At 38.5% G+C, this 18,012-nt stretch overlaps 1 protein-coding gene and 1 long non-coding RNA gene across 3 annotated transcripts in view; one reads left to right on the top strand and one right to left on the bottom strand.

Moving 5' to 3' along the window:
- LOC130458387 (uncharacterized) overlaps positions 1 to 17,774 on the top strand; it is a 50,848-nt gene extending 33,074 nt beyond the window's left edge. The window contains exon 4 of the long non-coding RNA XR_008917677.1: positions 16,784 to 17,774. This is a non-coding gene — a long non-coding RNA (uncharacterized LOC130458387). The remainder of the gene's footprint in view (positions 1 to 16,783) is intronic.
- MYOM1 (myomesin 1) overlaps positions 1 to 18,012 on the bottom strand; it is a 181,679-nt gene that overhangs the window by 113,194 nt on the left and 50,473 nt on the right. For both annotated transcript variants that reach the window (XM_056823747.1, XM_056823748.1), the window contains exons 7-10: positions 12,827 to 12,915; positions 12,594 to 12,656; positions 11,153 to 11,317; positions 9,200 to 9,361 (exon numbers count right to left, since the gene is read on the bottom strand). In XM_056823747.1, coding sequence (XP_056679725.1) covers positions 9,200 to 9,361; positions 11,153 to 11,317; positions 12,594 to 12,656; positions 12,827 to 12,915 — 479 coding nt within the window. The remainder of the gene's footprint in view (positions 1 to 9,199; positions 9,362 to 11,152; positions 11,318 to 12,593; positions 12,657 to 12,826; positions 12,916 to 18,012) is intronic.

The following is an 18,012-nucleotide window of genomic DNA, read 5'->3' as shown; positions in this document are numbered from 1 at the left end:
CAAGGGCATCATACCCAGTTGTATACTTTAACATATAGCCAGTTATATCCTCTAATGCTCTATTTACTTATTATTATCTCAAATACCCTTTAATTTTTATAGGAATAGGAAAATTATTATTCATATTATATTAGAAGCTGACTATTTTTGGAGGTAAGCTCAATAATGAGTAGTTTGATTACAGGAGTACTGATGGGTGATGACTGTGATAGCAATAGAGTTTATAACCCACCAGAAAATAATCTCCCTGCAATTACAGAAGTTCTTGTTTTGACCTAAATTTTTCTCTTATTCATAAGTCTGAAAAGTAAACTATTTTGTGCTTTCCTAATTTGTTTATATTACTCTTTAATTTCTTAAACCATGTATTCATTTTTATTTTACTTTGGTACATGGCATGTTAGTCTATGCCTAATTTCTGTTATACTGTTTTCTAGTTTTCCCAGAAATTTTTGTTGAATAGTGAGTTCTTCCAAAAGCTTGGGTCTTTGGGTTTGTCAAAAACTCAGTTACTATGTCATTTACCATTGCATGTTGAGTGTCTGCCTAATCCTCCACTCTATTTCTTGGTCAGGACCAGATGGTTTTGATGGTTACTACTTAAAATATAGTCTGAGATCCAGTATAGTTAAGCTACCTTCATTTTTTAAATTAATTCCCTGCATATTCCAGATTTTTCCTTCTTTCAGATGAATTTTACTATTTTTTCTAACTCTATGAAATAATTTTGGGGTAGTTCAATTGGTATGGCAATGAATAAATAGATTAATTTAGGAAGAATTGTCATGTGTATTATATTGACTCAGCTTAACCATGAGCAATTGTTTTTCCAGTTGTTTACATCTGATTCTATTTGTTTGAAAAGTGTTTAGCACTTGTGATCATATAGTTCCTGGGTAAGTCTTGGCAGGTAGACTCTCAGGTATTTTTATATTGTCTATGGTTATTTAAAATGGGATTTTTTCTTTCTTTCTCTCTCTTGCTGTTGGACTTTATTGGTAGTATAGAGAAGTGCTGATGATATATGTGGGTTGTAAAAATTCTTAATACCATGGATTAGTAGTAGGCACTCTTCATAAGGGAGAGTTAATTTTCCCTTAAATCTTGAGATTTCTGGAGGGTAGAATAAATATTGTTAAATTTATAGTTCCTAATGCTACCACAGTCAGAAAAGAAAGGCAAGCCAACTGATCTTATGCAACAGAAAGATAGTAGCAATTGCTAACAGCACCAACAAAAAAGACACAGATATAGTTATAGGTGATATAAATGTATGTCTATTGATATAAATGTAGATATAGATTACATAGATATAAGATGTGCATATAGGCATAGTTTTGATGTAGATACAGATATAGATCTAGATACACAGAGATGATATAGGATTTCTAGTTTAGCTCCATTCCCATGGGTAGCAAGGTGGAAAAATGGATATAGTGCCAGACCTAGAACCAGGAAGATCTGGAATCAGGAGTTCAATTCCAGATTCAGACATTTACTAACTGTGTGATCTCAGACAAGTCACTTCACTCTGTTTGCCTCAGTTTCCTCACCAGTAAAATGAGCTAAATAAAGAAGGAAATGGCAAACCATTTTCATCTTTGTCAAGAAAACCCCAAATGGGGTCACAAAGAGTCAGGCACTACTGAAACGACTGAACAACAAAAATAGATTATAAAGATTTGACAGATATTGAACAAATATTGATATAGATTTAGATATAGATTCAGATATAGGTACATAATGGCATAGATATAGTTCTATCTCTATTAATGTAGGGGAGATAGAGATAGAGACTATATAGAGATTATAGTTATAAACATATCTACAAATATAGATATAAATGATATTGATATAAATATAAAGAAAACCCAGGTTTCCAGGCTAGTGTTGCTAAACTGATCATCACACTGCAGAGTTGACTGATTTGACAATAAAGCCAGATGAGTGGAGGTTGGGTTAAGTGTCCACAGAGTCTTTATAGGCTAAAATTGCATCAATAATGACAGTTCAAGAGAAACATTTCAAGTGGAAGAACTGAGTAAAGAGGGAACAATGTAAATTAAGGATTCTGTTTTACTATAGTGTGTCTAATATTGCTACTAATTATTATTATAATGTAGTGTTTCTATATATTATCTCCCTTGGTCCTCACAACAACTCTATCAGTCAGGTGCTACTATTATCTCCATTTTACATATGAGAAAACTGAAGCTCAGAATGATTATTAACCAGCCCAGGGTCACACAACTAGTAAGAGCCTGAGGTAGCATTCACACTCAGATCTTTTGATTCTAAGTCCATCCCTGTATCTACTGTCCAAGTAATTTATTACTTTATAGATTTCAGTTTACAAGGCTAGATCTCTCCATTTCTAATTTCCTATCTGCCACAAAAAAAAAAAAAAATGAGTCCTTTGATGTTGATATACTGCCACCAAGTGGTTGGTGGTTCTAAGACTATTGAATGGTCCATCTTCCCACAGATTTGGTTAACTGGGGAAAAGATTAGTTTGCTTTGGAATGTGTCCTGTTTTTTCCTATTAAAAAAAGAACACGAAATGAATTGAAAGCATAACAGAAGAATAATGTTATTTTAAAAATCTAGTTCCATATCCCTATTATATATCTACTATTACTACTATTAATAAATAGCATTTATATAGTTATTTATATATGTATTTCCAACACAGCCTGATCTTTAATATATAGACTGGTTTCTTTTAAATATACATTTAAAATAAGTAATTATATTTAAATATATATACATAAATATAATATAGGTTGGTTTCTTTTTAAAATAATTTGGAATTGGAGACTGCTAGGTGGCTCAGTGGATTGGGAGTCAAGTCTAGAAATAGGAGGTCCCCAGTTCAAATATGGCCTCAGACACTTCCTAGCTGTCTAAGTCACTGAACCCCTGTTGCCTAGCCCTTATGAAAGAAAAATTGTTTTTTATTGCTTTTATATTATTGATCATAAACCAAGTGATCATATATAATCCTTCAGGTGGATAACTGCAACTATGATTTTAAGAAAAAGTTAGACCCCATCAGTAAACTCTGTGTAGGATGTCAATTATAATAGCCGAATATTAACAGTAGTATTAGAAAGGTTCTAGTTTGGCATATTAGATATTATAGAGACTAACTAGATGAAGAGCTTCTGTTGGAGCGATAAAAACTTCAGGTCCGTGTAGCTGCCTAGGGAAGATGAAACTCATGCAAAGGAGAGGAGCTGTGATTGTTTGGAATGGGGAGTGTGCAGCTGCCTGATGAGATCACAGGAAAACAGCCTTGGCATGCCCAGGTGTTGTTTGGTCCTATGAAGATCTACTTCAGGCTCCCTGAGATATTATGTCCAAAAGAGATTACTTTGACTTAACCCTTCCCAGAGGTAGGATGATAGTTCTGGACTAGTCATTAGAAGATTAATTAAAATGTATCTGAACTGTACCAGAATTTATTACTTCATAACAATTGTTACAAAGCCTCGTTACCAAATAGCATGTTTCTTAACATATCTTCTGCCATGTTAATAACTTATGCTAATTAACTGTCCAAAACTCATAAAAATAGATCTCATATAGATATATGAGATCTTTGCCATGGGCTGTGGTGGGACTTACAGCTGTAATTTACCACAAGTTTTGGATCTTCAGCTTGGAATGACGGCCCAGAATTTTATTTATTTCTTACACTTACCTTTCTTCTGTCTTGGAACCAATAAGCAGTATTGATTCTATGACAGAAGATAAAGGGGTTAAAAATAAAAATAAAGAAATAATAATTTGGAATCACTAAAACTTCATTTTGTAATTTATCTTTTTATAACATAATAAATAAGATCAAAGATTTTGAAACAAAATATGACTTCAGCAGAGCACCATATTTGCTTAAATTCATTTTCAAATTGCCTGGCTTTTAAAACCATTGATAAGCAGGCCACTTCCTACTTTTCCTGTCTTTTCTAATTCTATTTTTTAAAGAAAAAAACTTTTTGGGAGCAGCTGGGTAGCTCAGTGAATTGAAAGCCAGGCCTAGAGACAAGAGGTCCTGCGTTCAAATGTGACCTCAGACACTTCCTAGCTATATGACCCTGGGAAAGTCACTTAACCCCTATTGCCAAGCCCTTACTGCTCTTTTGCCTTGGAACCGATACATAGTATTGATTCTAAGGCAAAAGGAAAGGATTTAAAAAAAAGAAAAAGAAAAAAATTATTTCATAATAGATTGAACATAGACATCAGCATTAAAAACAGTTGATTGTTTAAAATATATATGTATGAAAAATGAAGATTTTGGCAAAAATATTTATTAAAAAATAGTTTTAGAACTTAGTGTACAAGAAAGATAAATATTTGTTTTACAACTCCATCACCCAAAACAATAACTTATGGTCATCTCCCATTGCACAAAGAGGGAGAGTCCTATGCCAAGATAGACCAGATCCCTAGCTGCAGAACCAATGAGGATAGGAAGAATGCTCTCTTGTCATCTCTGCCTCCTGGCATCTCTAACTTCCTTCAAGTACCAGAAAAAAATCCCACCTCTTATAAGAAATCTTGCATTAAGATCCTTCTTAATTTTAGTGTCTTGCTTCTGAAATTACCTCTAATTTATCCTGACTATATCTTGTTTGTATAATTTGTTGGCACTTTGTGGCTTAGAATAGGAACTCCTTGAAGGCAGGGATTGCTTTTATCTTTCTTTCTACCCCTCTCCTTTCCCTTTAACAAAGTACCTGGCACAAGGAAGGCAATTAACAGATGTCTGATGTTGTTATTACTCTAATGATTTAAGGACTCAGTTGAGAGGACAGATTGCATTTGTCATGAGGTGCCACCATTTGGGGATACAGTCATGGCTTATTAATTTACCGCATCCACTGTAGATCCAAACAAAGCTGCCTATCCTTTGGGAGAAGGAAGAAGTCAGCAGAAGCACTTGCCCCTTGGGAAGATTAGAAAAGAGAGCTGTACGTGGTGTCCTGGTTCAAAAGGACACAGAAGCTCCTCACGGGCTAATGGCAAAAATATTATTTTAAGTTCTCTGTGGCTACTCCAGAACCCTTTTGACCTGCCCTGTTTCCTGTGTTGCTTATTTACTGCTTTGACCCATGTCTCTGATATCCATCTCCTCTCTTGGAGCCTGTTGTTGCCTAATTGTACAGCCCATGTTCCTTCCTTATAAAAACATGCCTTTCTGTTTCTGGTCCTTTCAGAATTTGTTTTTGCCTGACCTATTATTGCTCATGTCTTTACTACAGTTAAGTCCTGGCTTCTGCCCTGACCCAGGTCAGTTGTCAGGGAGACTTCTTAGCCTGAACCCTAGGAAGTCTTGGGATCAAATTTGGCCTCAGACACTTCCTAGCTATGTGACCCTGGGCAAGTCACTTAATCCCAATTCCCAATCCCTTGATGGATCTTCTGCCGTCAGAAGGTAAGGGTTTAAAAAAAAAAAAGGCTGCTTAGGGACTGCAGATGTGAATTTGAATTGCCAAGATGCATCTAGTCTTTTGGTTCTTCTAAGGACCCATTTGCTAATGAATAAGTAGAAGTACTATGCATAACCTCATCCTGCTGACACACACACATATGTGTGTGTCATATGAATGTTAATTGTTTAAATTGTAAACAATGAGGGGCAGCTGGATGGCTCAGTGGATTGAGAACCAGGCTTAGAGACAAGAGGTCCTGGATTCAAATGTGAACTCAGACATTTCCTAGCTGTGTGACCCTGGGAAAGTCACTTAACTCCTATTGCCCAGCCCTTACCGCTCTTCTGCCTTGGAACTAACACAGTATTGATTCTAAGACAGAAGGTAAGAGTTTAAAAAACAAAAACTATAGGGGGCAGCTGGGTGGCTCAGTGGATTGAGAGCCAGGCCTAGAGATGGGAGGTCCTAGGTTCAAATGTGGCCTCAGACACTTCCCAGCTGTGTGACCCTGGGCAAGTCACTTAACCCCCATTGCTTAGCCCTTGCCACTCTTCTGCCTTGGAGCCAATACACAGTATTGACTCCAAGACTGAAGGTAAGGGTTTAAAAAAAACAAAAACCTATAAACAATGAAACTGTTTTATGTATAACACTAAAATTATAAAATCTCAGTCAAGAAAATATCAAGCAATCCAGATATTCTTGTTATACAGTAATTGAACAGGAATTTACAGATGCCAGATGGTAGCTCAGAACCTATTTTGTACTGACAAAAATATGCAAGTTATAAGCAAATTTAGTCAATAGGCACTATTGCATTTCCTGTCAGGGTGTGATTAATTATCTCACATAGTCATTGGACAGGAATTTTTTTTAATAGCCAACTTTTCAAATAAATTCTATAAAGGAAAAAAATACCCTTTTATCAAAACCTTATTTTTTTAAATTGACAATTAATATGACCATTGAAACTTTGAGGGTTTGTGCCTTACTTATATCAGCAGCTATCTGCAATAATATATAAGAAGATATTCTTTTTAGAATCATTCTGGAATCAGTGAACATATGATTGCTTTCGTTTTTCCCTTTTGTGAGTTTGCAAACTCATGTTCATGATTTCACTTTCAATTTCCATGATTCCTGCCTTACTTTTATCTCCCACACAGTGCAATCAAACTGTTGTCAGTAATTTGTGGAGTTTGGCCTACCTTGGCAGAGTGGCGCCATTCTTGTTGTGGTCACAGATCCAAGAAAACAAGAGTCTTTGGAATTAGCAACATGAGCCTCAGCTGTCTTAAACAGCTAAGCCAGATTTAGTATTGATCAAAAGTAATAAACGAGTCTTTTTTTCAAAAGGAAGAAAAAATGTTTTTGGAAATATTCTATGAAGAAAGAAGATAATTGTCTAGGTTTTTGCAATTGAGGAAGATACTCTGGCATAAACTAGGAATTTTAGAAGATTATAGTAACTTTAGGGAACTAGTGAGGCAGGGAATTCTGGGAAGGCAGAGAAATAGGACATAGTAGAAGCCCTCCTATCATCTGAACAAGCAGGGGAAAGAAGAAATGAGAGGTGGTTGGAATTTGGAATTCTATGTAAGGCCTTCTAGATAACAGCTGAAAACAGTTTCTCTTTGAAGTAGGGTTTAGGCAAGAATCTGCTAATTAAGAATGCGATGCCACTAAGCAGGCAAATAAGTAGCATCATGTCATGTGAAAGAGTGGAAAAGTCTTCTTAGTATGAGTTCACTTTTAGCTACAAGAGTCAACCACAAGAGCTAACAACAGCTATAGAGAACGGAGAATCTCAGTTACAGCAATTACAAAAGGTGAGAGGAATTTTCTAGTAACTTGGGCAAACTATAGTGTGTGTTTTTATTTCTTCCAGTGTTAGAAATAATTCCAATAAGGAAGAAAAGAAGATGCTGTCAAAATACAATAATATGAATGAGCCCATAAGGCACTATCAAACAACTTAGATTTTTAAAAATATACATATAGAAAAAGAAGACAGAATTGTTGAATTATTTGACAAGTCCGCCTACAATGTAGAGTTTTTAATTAATTCAACCATTCTGGAAAGCAATTTGGAATTATGAAAAGAAATTGGCTTAAAATGTCCCTAGTGATGGTTTGTCCCAGTGATTGGGAGGGAAAGACTGTGTTCTGTTTTGGACATGATAAGTCTGAGATGCCTATAAAACATCCAGTTTGAGACAGGGTACTAGAGAGAGACTAGTACTGGATATTTAGGTCAGTAATTCGCCTGTATAGCCATGATATTTAAACCCATGGGAGCAGATGAAATCACCACACAAGATATAGAGAAAGAAAAGAATAAGGATAGATCTTTGGGAGATACTCATAGTTAGTGGGTATGACCTAGATGAAGATCTAACAAAATAGAAGAGAATGGCCAGGCAGGTAGGAGAGAACTAAGAAAAAGAGGGTCATGAAGACATAGAGAGGAGGAGAATATCTAAGAGAAGAAAAGTGGACAGTTTCAAAGCCTCCAGAGATATCAAGAAGGATGAAGAATGAGAAAAGTTTCAAAGGTAGAGTGGGGACAGAATTCATGAGTTGGATAAATCAACTGGGAAATCAGGGCACTGGACAGGCTAGGACCATGATCCAGGCACTGAACTGTTTTGGAAGGAGGGGGAAAAGAACTGGAGGTCCACAGATGTCAGCAATTGATATCTAAAGTTGAACTTTACACTTGCTGAGTGATAGTGGGAAAGGTCATTCTGAAAGTGACATTTTGGAACAAGGAGAGTATCAAATACTTCTCCTAACTCTACATGTGAGGGAATGTGACAGAAATAGCAGTTAGCCTCTCAGAGGGTGCCAAGAAATATTGTGTCTTCAGAAGAAAGCTAGATTTCAAGGCGCCCCAGAAGATGGAAAGAATGTGAGAGGTAGAGAGTTAGGATTAAGGGAAGATTAACCATAGAGAATTTCAAAAGGACACAGTGGAAAAGAAAGAAGAGACTAGAGACTGGAGAAAGCTAGGGTAGAATTTCTTTTGGGGCTGAGGTAGGTACCAGAACCTTCCTAGGTATGATTGCTTTCCCTAGATGATCCTATGTGGAGAGGATGAAAGCAGAAGTGTCATGTGTCCTTGCCTTCCTTCCCCCTTGTTGGTCCCATGCTGATCCCAGACATCCCACCTCTGTGAACTGGAGCCTCAGACCAAGCACTCATCAGGAACAGCTGCCCCCAGTGGATAGATGGGCCCCAGGAGAATAACAGGAAGGACATAAGATGCTGTTGGATGACAACTGGTCTGGTGAAGGAGGAGGGCAAAGGAGTGACTTTCCCAATAGGGGAGAGTGTGAAATCAAATCATGCCTCCTAGATGTTGGTACTTAGGGCAAAGCCTCAGCTATCTTATGCTGATTCTGACTCAGGATGGAAGAATTTGTTTTAGAATTTACAAACTAAGACTTCTTTTTTCTCTGTAGCATTTATCATCTCCCCATTGATCCTATAGTGAGCTGAAGTAATACTAAAACCACTAACTGGTAGATGAGGAAGGCCATAAGAATTCACCTTTGGTCAGTGGCTCAGGGGCTTACCCTAGGGGATAGTGTGTCTAATATTGGTGGCTTGCATCACGAAAGTCATTCCATCCTTTCCCATGTTCACATGCCCTGGTAGTAATTTCAAAGAGCTTCTCAAAATAGACCATCACCAGAATTCTACAGTGACTTTGAACAAATGGCACTGGCATCAACAGCATTAACATTCTCTTCTCTTACCTCGAACAAAGACATATGCACTGTATTGCTCGTAATATTCTCCCATCCGTACTCGCAGGGTATAAAGCCCCTCATCCTCTTTATTGAGATGGGAAAAGGTCAATGTTGCTCGATCTCCACTCCATTGTGTTTGAACCCACTTTGACGGAGAGACAAGTGTCCCTGGAAAATAAAAATGCAAACAGAAAAACTGGTTTCTTTATGGTCTATTGAGCTTCTATAAGAATTCCCCAGGGAGGAGAGTTACGAAGGTGTATCTTCTTCACTCATTTGCAGAGGGCGCCTCCAGAGATGGAATACTACATGTCCTATGCACTGCTGACTCATCTCCTTGGGACTTTCTCTACCATGTCACAGAAATCTCTGTACCCTGGAAGCTCACTCCACCCTTGGAATGCTTCATCCGATGAACGTACCCTCTGCCTCTGAGACCTTACCTTCTGATTGGCTGCTTCCTCCCAGAGCCTCCAATTTAAGGAAGCTAACTTAAATTGAGTCCAGGGAAGGGTCTTTCTTTCTGCTTGTGTTTGTATTCCCAGTGTTTAGCACATTGCCTGGCACAAAGTAAACATTGAAGAAATGCTTTTGAGGGCAGTTAGGTGGCTCAGGTCTGGAGATGAGACACCTTGGGTTCAAGTCTAGCCTCAGATACTAACTGTGTGACCCTTGGCAAATCACTTAATCCTAATTGCCTAGTCCTTGCCAAGCTTCTGCCTTGGAATCTATATGATTCTAAGATAGAAGGTAAGGATTTTAAAATAAATAAATGAAGGAATGCTTGTTGATTGATTGATCGTTGAACTGCTTCCCCTCATTAAAAAAAAAATCTTTAAAGAATGGTCTCCTGAGTAGAGAAGGGGTGAAAAAGAGATATGTTATATCTTTTTTTTTTTTTTAATAAGGATTTTCAGAAGATTTGGGTCACTCTACAACTGTAGTATAGAGAAAACAGCAGGAAATTGAGTTCTAGTCCTGGTTTTGCAGCTTAGAAGCTATGTAGTAAGTCACTTTATCTCTCCAAGTCTCAGTTTCTACAACTATAAAACGAGGGATGATTCCCTAAGGTCCCTTCCAACTCTCATGTTTGTGACCTAGGCTTCTCTGTGCGTGCCCAGTTCTCACACAGCCTTGAGGGGCTTTTGAAGATGCCCAGTTTGCCCAACATGGAGGAGAACAATAACAAATCATAGGCAAGTCACTGGTCTGGGTCAGGAAGACAATTCCATGCCAGGGGTCCTTCATGCTGATTAAATCACAGGTCTGGACACCTCCAACACTGCCCCTCCACCCCCCATGCACATGAAAAACATCAAGGAATCTTGTGTGATCTTAACAGAAATCACTTTGTTGGCAACCTAAGGATAACTGATAAATGTCTTTTATTCTTACAGATAAAGTTGATTTTTTTTAATCTTAAAAAAAAAAACCCCAACAACCTGGCTTACAAGCAGTTGGGTAAGATACTCACAGGAAAGAAGACAGGATTAATTCCTTAAGTCCTTCATTTATTTATCAGACCACTCAGTCCTCCAAAGTCCATGAGTCTGGACTTGGAGCCAAATTGGGTTAGGTTTGGAGTAAATATGCAGGGCATGCATTCTCTACATCCATTCCTTATTTCATGCTGCTGCCTTTTCCCCGGGGGACTGCTCTGGGGGTGTGGGGTCAGGTTTTGTAAATAAGCATTGATTTATTGGCTGGTAAAAAAGCACTAAAGAGAGGCACAGCTGGATGGATTGAAAGCCAGATTTGGAGATGAGAGATCCTGGGTTCAACATGACATCAAATACTTCCTAGTTGTGTGAACCTGGGCAAGTCACTTAACCCCAGTTACCCAGCTCTTACTGTTTTTTCTGCCTTGGAAAAGATACTTAGTATCAGTTCTAAGAAAGAAGGCAAGGGTTTAAAAAAAATGAAGAAACATTAAAGTGAAATATCAGTATTTACACTCACCATTTCTGTACCACTGAACTTCTGGTTGGAAATGTTTAATTTCAGGGGTAATTACAACCCGGCAGCCCAGACTCATCGTCTCACCCTCTCTTCCAAAAGATACATCGAACTTGTCATCAAAGTGGATCTCAAACTTGGAAGCAAAGCCATATGGGGTGACACCAACTGAGCCAAAATAACAAAGAGGGAAAAAACAACAAACCTCAGTAATTTATTTTATCTTGTCCAAATGACAGGAAGAATTTTAATAGGAAAGGAATGGAGGAGTTGGGGCAGACTTTGATAAGACTGATAGAATTACTTGTTTGGGGAGGAAGCAAATTTCAAAGGTTCATTAGATATCAATATTCCAAAGATCAGAGGATACATCTAGAGGCCATCCAGTCCATCCTTTAACATTAAAATAAAATAAACCAAAAACAATACAGCATTCATTCAGGAAGCAGCATGGCTCAGTGGCCTGAGAGTTGGCCTTGAAGCTAAGAAGGGAGAAGTTCAAGTCTTACTTCTGATACTTTCCAGCTAAGTGACCCTGGACACATTACTTGACCTCAGATTTCACCTCTCACTTAAATAATAGGCAACTCTCCAAAACTATATATCTCTAAGAAGGTGATGTTCTTCACTGATGGAGGTAGTTTTTCACTTGGGAATTCTCTGTACCAGTGAAATCCCAGTTCCAGTCTCTTATATCTAACTATAGAACATCCTTTAATAAAGTATCTTGGTATACCATCAATTCAGATATACTATTGGTTAAATCATCCCACACATCCTTCTACCATCTCTCTCTGTTTCTCTGTCTCTGTCTGTTTGTCTCTCTCTCCTTTCCTCCCTCTCTCCCTTCCTCTCTCCTCTTTTTCTTCCTTTCTTCCTATCCCCTCTCTCCTTCCTCATCTCTTTCTGTGTGTTCTCTTTTTCTCTTCTCTTTCCCTTAGGTTGGAAATACACTGACTACTCAGAACTTTGCTCCTGCTTAAGGAATCTGGTGGTATCCCCATCCAGAGGGCTCCCCCACATTGATACTGGACTTAGACTAGACACCCAGTTGGCATAGCCCTGCTGTAGCTCACAACTATCAAGCTCAAGTGATGAGTCAACCTCAGCCTCCTCAGTTAAAGTGGAAAGATTTTAGACGTGGGCCATTATGGCCAACCATTACTCTCAGTGAAATAGAGCAAAGCTATGAAGGGGATATTCATTTTGCCCTCCAATACCATCAGATGATAATGGAATTCTACCACACTTGGAGAAAGCAAGAAACCAACCAATAGAATCTCAGAAATTAAAATAGCTGCAGACACTCAATGAAAATATTGCTAAGAGTGAAATTTAATGTGTAATTTGACAATCAAAAATACTTTTTGAAAACTCTGAGTCATCAGTTTACTTTTGAGGTTTGGGATGAATTTGAAATGAAAGAGAGATTTAGCAAACTTACAGCTAAGGGGCATGGTGGAAGCTCCAGCATGGAAACGAGTCTCATCATACTCTCCTTTGTATCCTGGAGGAGAAAAGAAGAAAGGATGAACATGTGTGATGTACTTTTACAACCACCATCCACTTTTCATTTTGTCATCAGAAAAAGATGCAAAGCCTACATATACATGAATGCATATAGACAAATATAGTTTGATAAACAACTGAAATTGCCAAAATATCTTGCAAACCTACTCTTTACCACGATGGAGGCATAAGCGGAGAGCTCTCCTTTAACATTCATGGCAGAAGCCCGATACTGAGCAGTGTCTTCAAAATCACATCTGAAAGAACATTATGTAAATGATGAGCCATAATATCAACACTCCTCTTAATTACTAGCATTGAGATTAAAGAGCTCTTTGTTAATACAGGAAAATTACAAATAAGAATCTAACAAATGAGGGGGGGAGGGGGCTATGTATTAAGGATACTGTCTCTGGTCTAGCTAATTGGAAGACTTTATGAAGTTAAAAGGATCTACTATATACATTGTAAGAATAGTACCCAGGAGCATGAAACAGTGACTAGGGGATGAACACTCTTGCTTCAGCAGTCACCTTTCATTGCAGCTGGGTTTGCAGTCAAAGGTGGTCTGCCCCAGCATGCATTGGGTTTTTTGCCCTCTGGCCCCTGAGTATCCCTACAGAGATGCAGAAGGAAAAAGCAGAGGAGACTAGAATTAAGCCCAGCTGAAATCAGACTAAATTCAACTGTTCCATTTCCCTGAAGTTTCTACCATCCAGATTTCACCTCAATGTTGCATTTTATACCTGGTTAAAAGTACTGAAGGGAGAGAAGCTTTCTCTATTCTTAACTGCACAATCAGGGATACTATTTGGAAACCTATGAAACAGGCTCCAAACCCAAAAAGCTGCACTCTGGCCCTGAAAGGATGTCCTTGGAAAAGACTGACTAATTTTAATCTCTCCTGCCTTGAGAATGACATCCCTCTTACCCCTTCTACCTCTAGCCATACAAGTTGCCATGGGTTAGCCACTAAAAGGTTCTCTGGTCCTTTTCACACTCAGACACGCACCCCCCAAAATGTGAAGACACCATGAACAGACTGGAAGGCCACAAGGAAAATAATCAGCCACACTCCCACATGCAGTCTCCTGAGTCGTCTGTCACCCCTAGAAATACTCTGGATTCTGTTTGGCCCAGATAAAAGAGAGTATAAAGCAAGAGTCTGAGAGGCAGTCTGAGATGAAGCCCAGGAAGATGATGCTTATGACCCAAGAGCAGGAACACCTCACCTTTCCACCCAATGCCAGAGCTGGGACTAGAGGCCTGAGTGAATAACATAATCCAATCCAATTATAGTCCAATACTTTGTTTTGACTATATTCCAATATTTCTGCATCCCTTCAGAGAAGCAGAACTTTCCAGTACCTGGAAAATATCTAGGTGGGAGAAGAATTAACTGGTTCAGAAGTAAATAAGAAACTGACCCACCCTTGGTGTTGTCCCACAACAACCTGATGTTTTTTTTCCTAAATCTAAATTGGGACAGGTCATCTCCCTCTTCAGTTAATGTGCTTGTGACTGCTTCTTTGTCCTTTCCTTCCCCTAATCTTCAAGGGATAGATATCCCAGTTAGTCTGAACTGATTCTGGTTTTTGACAACCTGTTCTGGGTAGGCTGGCCTCTTAGAAAATGTCTCAGGAGAGCAGTCTTTAAGCAAACAGAAGCCTTATGGGTTGCTTTGTGGATGATCCTGTTTAAGATAAGTTGCTGATACAGAGATGGACAAAATATTTCCTTGACTTAATGTTTTATCAATAGCTTAGAGTCAAATTCTTACTGTTTGCCCCCTGTCCTATAATAGGATCAGCCTGATAAAGACCTTCTCTAGTTCCTAGCAAGGTGTCACAATAATTCAAGTTCAAGTCTAGCCTCAGACACTGGCCAGCAGTGTGGTCCTGGGCAAGTCACTTTACTGCTGTCTGCCTCAATTTCTTTTTTTTTAACCCTTACCATTCCATCTTGGAATCAATACTGTATATTGGTTCCAAGGCAGCAGAGTGGTAAAGGCTAGGCAATGGGGGTTAAGTGACTTGCCCAGGGTCACACAGCTGGGAAGTGTCTCAGGCCAGATTTGAACCTAGGACATCCCATCTCTAGGCCTGGCTCTCCATCCACTGAGCCACCCAGCTGCCCCCTGCCTCAATTTCTTAAACTGTAACATGGGAGATAATAGCACCTACCTCCCAAGGTTGTGAAGATCAAATCAGATAATATTTGTAAAATACCCAGCACTTAGTAGGTACTTAATGTTTTCTTCCCCCCTTCCTTAGCATCTTTGTAGCTAGAAGGAAATCTAAGGAGCATTAGGGTTGAAAGATTTCCAGACTCTCTCTCCACAGCTAGTGAGCTCTGCCTGGGAGCAATGGAAGAGAAAGACAACATCTTCAATATTTTCTACACCTACAACCTCATTATTTTTGCTCTTGCTCCACCTTAGCTGATCTAAAACATCCTAAGGGCATGGTTGAATTAGGTTCTCAGATCTGTTTTGTCTCTAATTATAGCTCTGGGGGATTACAGACCAATATTTTCCCAACCCAAACTATGCCATAGCCCAGGGAAATATCTAAATTCTGCACTCTTTATGCCTTCCCTTTTAAAGCTAGAATTTTCTGAATGTGGAGAGGGAGTGTGGGGGAAGGCACATAGCTAGAAAGAAAATTTGGGAGTAGATGTTGCTATAGGATGTTCATATCATTGTAGCCCCTCTCCCCAAGACAATCACTGCACACACACACACACACAAGCAGGTGCATACATTACTTCATCACTTTACCAAAATAACTAGAATGGGACTGATTTATAAGAGGCTCCAAAATTTGGTTTTCTATGAGTGTGCTTACAAGAATGACTAATATAAAAGTGTGTTTTGCATAATAACATGTGTGGACCAAATCAGTTTGCTGACCATCTCAGAGTGAGGGGAAGGAAGAGAGGAAAGGAGATGGCTTGGATCTTAGCATTTTGGAACACATATGTTGAAAATTATTACATGTATTTTGGAAGATAAACGTAGCATACCAGGTATATTAGCATCTTGAAAGCATTATTGGTGTATTGATATTGTATCTTATGTGTTCATATATCAGACTCATGGTCATGTTACTTTTTGATTGATAGTCACATTGCATTTACTAAGACTCCTTTACTTGAAACAGACACTAAGAAACAGCTCAACTCTCCATCCACATTTTGTGCAGTATCTGACTAGGTTCCATGTGATCCAAATTGTTGGTAATATTGTGTCCTTTTTTTTTTTTTTACATATGGGCTCCATCATGAGTGCTCCTCTGATGACATTGAGAGAGAACTCTACACGTGTCCCCAAATTTTATTGGAGAGTTTTGGAATGTGGAGTGGGAGGTAGCTAATGAACATGTGACATGGCATAGGTTTTAACATTGGCTCAATTGACAATTACATAATCAAAGAGGAGGAGATTAATCAAACATGTGTCTTGGCATGGAATGTGGTCTAACAAGGTGGGAGCTAGGACCTGTGACAAATAATTCCTTGCTCAGGAATTCTTTTGTCCTTTAGAGTGAAGATTTGGAAATACAATAATAAAAAAGTAACATGATCGTGAGTCTGATATATGAACACTTAAGATACAATATCGATGCACCAATAATACCTTCAATATGCTAATATACCTGGTATGCTACAATAAAATATCTTTGAACTGTTTTTGTAAAATTAAGTAAAAAAAGTCACATCTTAAAAAGAAAAAAAATTAAATAAGAGACCCCAAAGAATTGCCTGAGGCACATAAAGATTAAGTAATTTTTCAGAGTTAGTGTCAGATTGGTTTTGAACCCCAAATCTTAGAGACCAACATTACTTCCTATAGATAACCTAGCATTGTGTTTGGGGGTGGGATTTTCTTTTTGGTCTTTCTTTGTGTCCCCAGCCCTTAGAACAGTACTTGGCACATAGGAGGGCACTTATATAAATGCTTTTTTCACTAATAAATACATCACATTTTTCTTTATGTGCTCCTTTGCTCTGAGACCCATTTAGCCAGTATAAAATAGATTCTGGCTAAAACATTATTTGCCTTCAATAGTAAAGTACTTGATAACTGAGTAAGTGAAATGCAGTGTTCTTTTTCCATTTATTCAGTAGCTACAGAAGATCCAGCATGTACTGAGCCAGAGGTGACTGAAATTGCCTTGGAACTCCATGGAGCCATGAAACTCTCAAGTCTGTCCAATCCAGGAGATTTGTGATGACTTTGGGTCAGGATCAAGGCTGAGGGCAATCTTACAAGGTTCTTGTGGAGCCACATCTGAAGCTTGTCAACTTATGCAAACTTGTTGATCTGAGAAAAAGACTATAACTCTCCAGAGATTGGCCACATGCAAAATTTCTTTTGACATCTCCCGATTTCCTGGGTTTATCTTAATTGAAAATACCAGAACTTTGTTTATTCTTTTTTTATCTGCCATGCCAAGTTGCTTTTTTGAAACTGCCTAACCAGAATAAATGAACTTTAGGGGAAGGAACCTCAAAAGACTGAAATGAATTCTGATTTCAAACTTTGCATTGGGTTAATACATAAGTTGGGTCACATTTTACCTGAAATGAGAGAACTATTCCTTGCCTTGGAACTGGTAAGACCTTAGAGGTCATCTCATTCACATTTGTGTCCTATTTGAGGAAACTGAATAAAGCCTCCCTAGTAAGATGAACTGTTTTATTGGATGGTACCATTGCATATGAGCAGCTAGGTGGTACAGTGGATAGAGTGCTGGACCTAGAGGCAGGAAGATTCATCAACCTTAGTTCAAATCTAGCTTCAGACACTTACTTGCCTGAGTGACCCTGAGCAAGTCATTTAAATGAGTTTGCCTCAGTTTTCTCATCTATTAAATGGGCAGGAGAAGGAAATGGCAAACTACTTCAATATCTTTGCCCGACCCAAAAAAACAAAACAAAACAAAACAAACTCAAAGAGGGGAGGTCACAAAGAGTCAGATTAGACTGAAACTACTAGACAGCAACAACACGACCATTGCATATATTCACATATGGCCACTTTCCCATGGTCATGATCTGCCTGAAGGGGGAAAAGAGAAACTCTTTCACCTAGCATAAGCATTTAAGACTTGCCTCTGCACCACAACTGGACTTAGGGGTAGACAGGGTGACTCAATACAGGACACTTCTTAATGGCACTTATTATAATTTTAAATGCCAGAAAACTCTACTCTCTGTGACCCATTAGTAATTATTTTACAATATCAAATCACTTCGGTTATAGTGAAGGCTCAAAGCATCCCTTGTAGCATATGAAGGGGGAACAGAGAATGAGGGAGGAGAAAGCTTTCACAACTTGGAAACTTTACCTA

This window comes from Monodelphis domestica, chromosome 3, assembly GCF_027887165.1.
Source record: "Monodelphis domestica isolate mMonDom1 chromosome 3, mMonDom1.pri, whole genome shotgun sequence".
Classification (NCBI taxonomy): domain Eukaryota; kingdom Metazoa; phylum Chordata; class Mammalia; order Didelphimorphia; family Didelphidae; genus Monodelphis; species Monodelphis domestica.
Note: the sequence above shows the minus strand (reverse complement) of the source record. Positions and strands in the feature narration are given on the sequence as shown.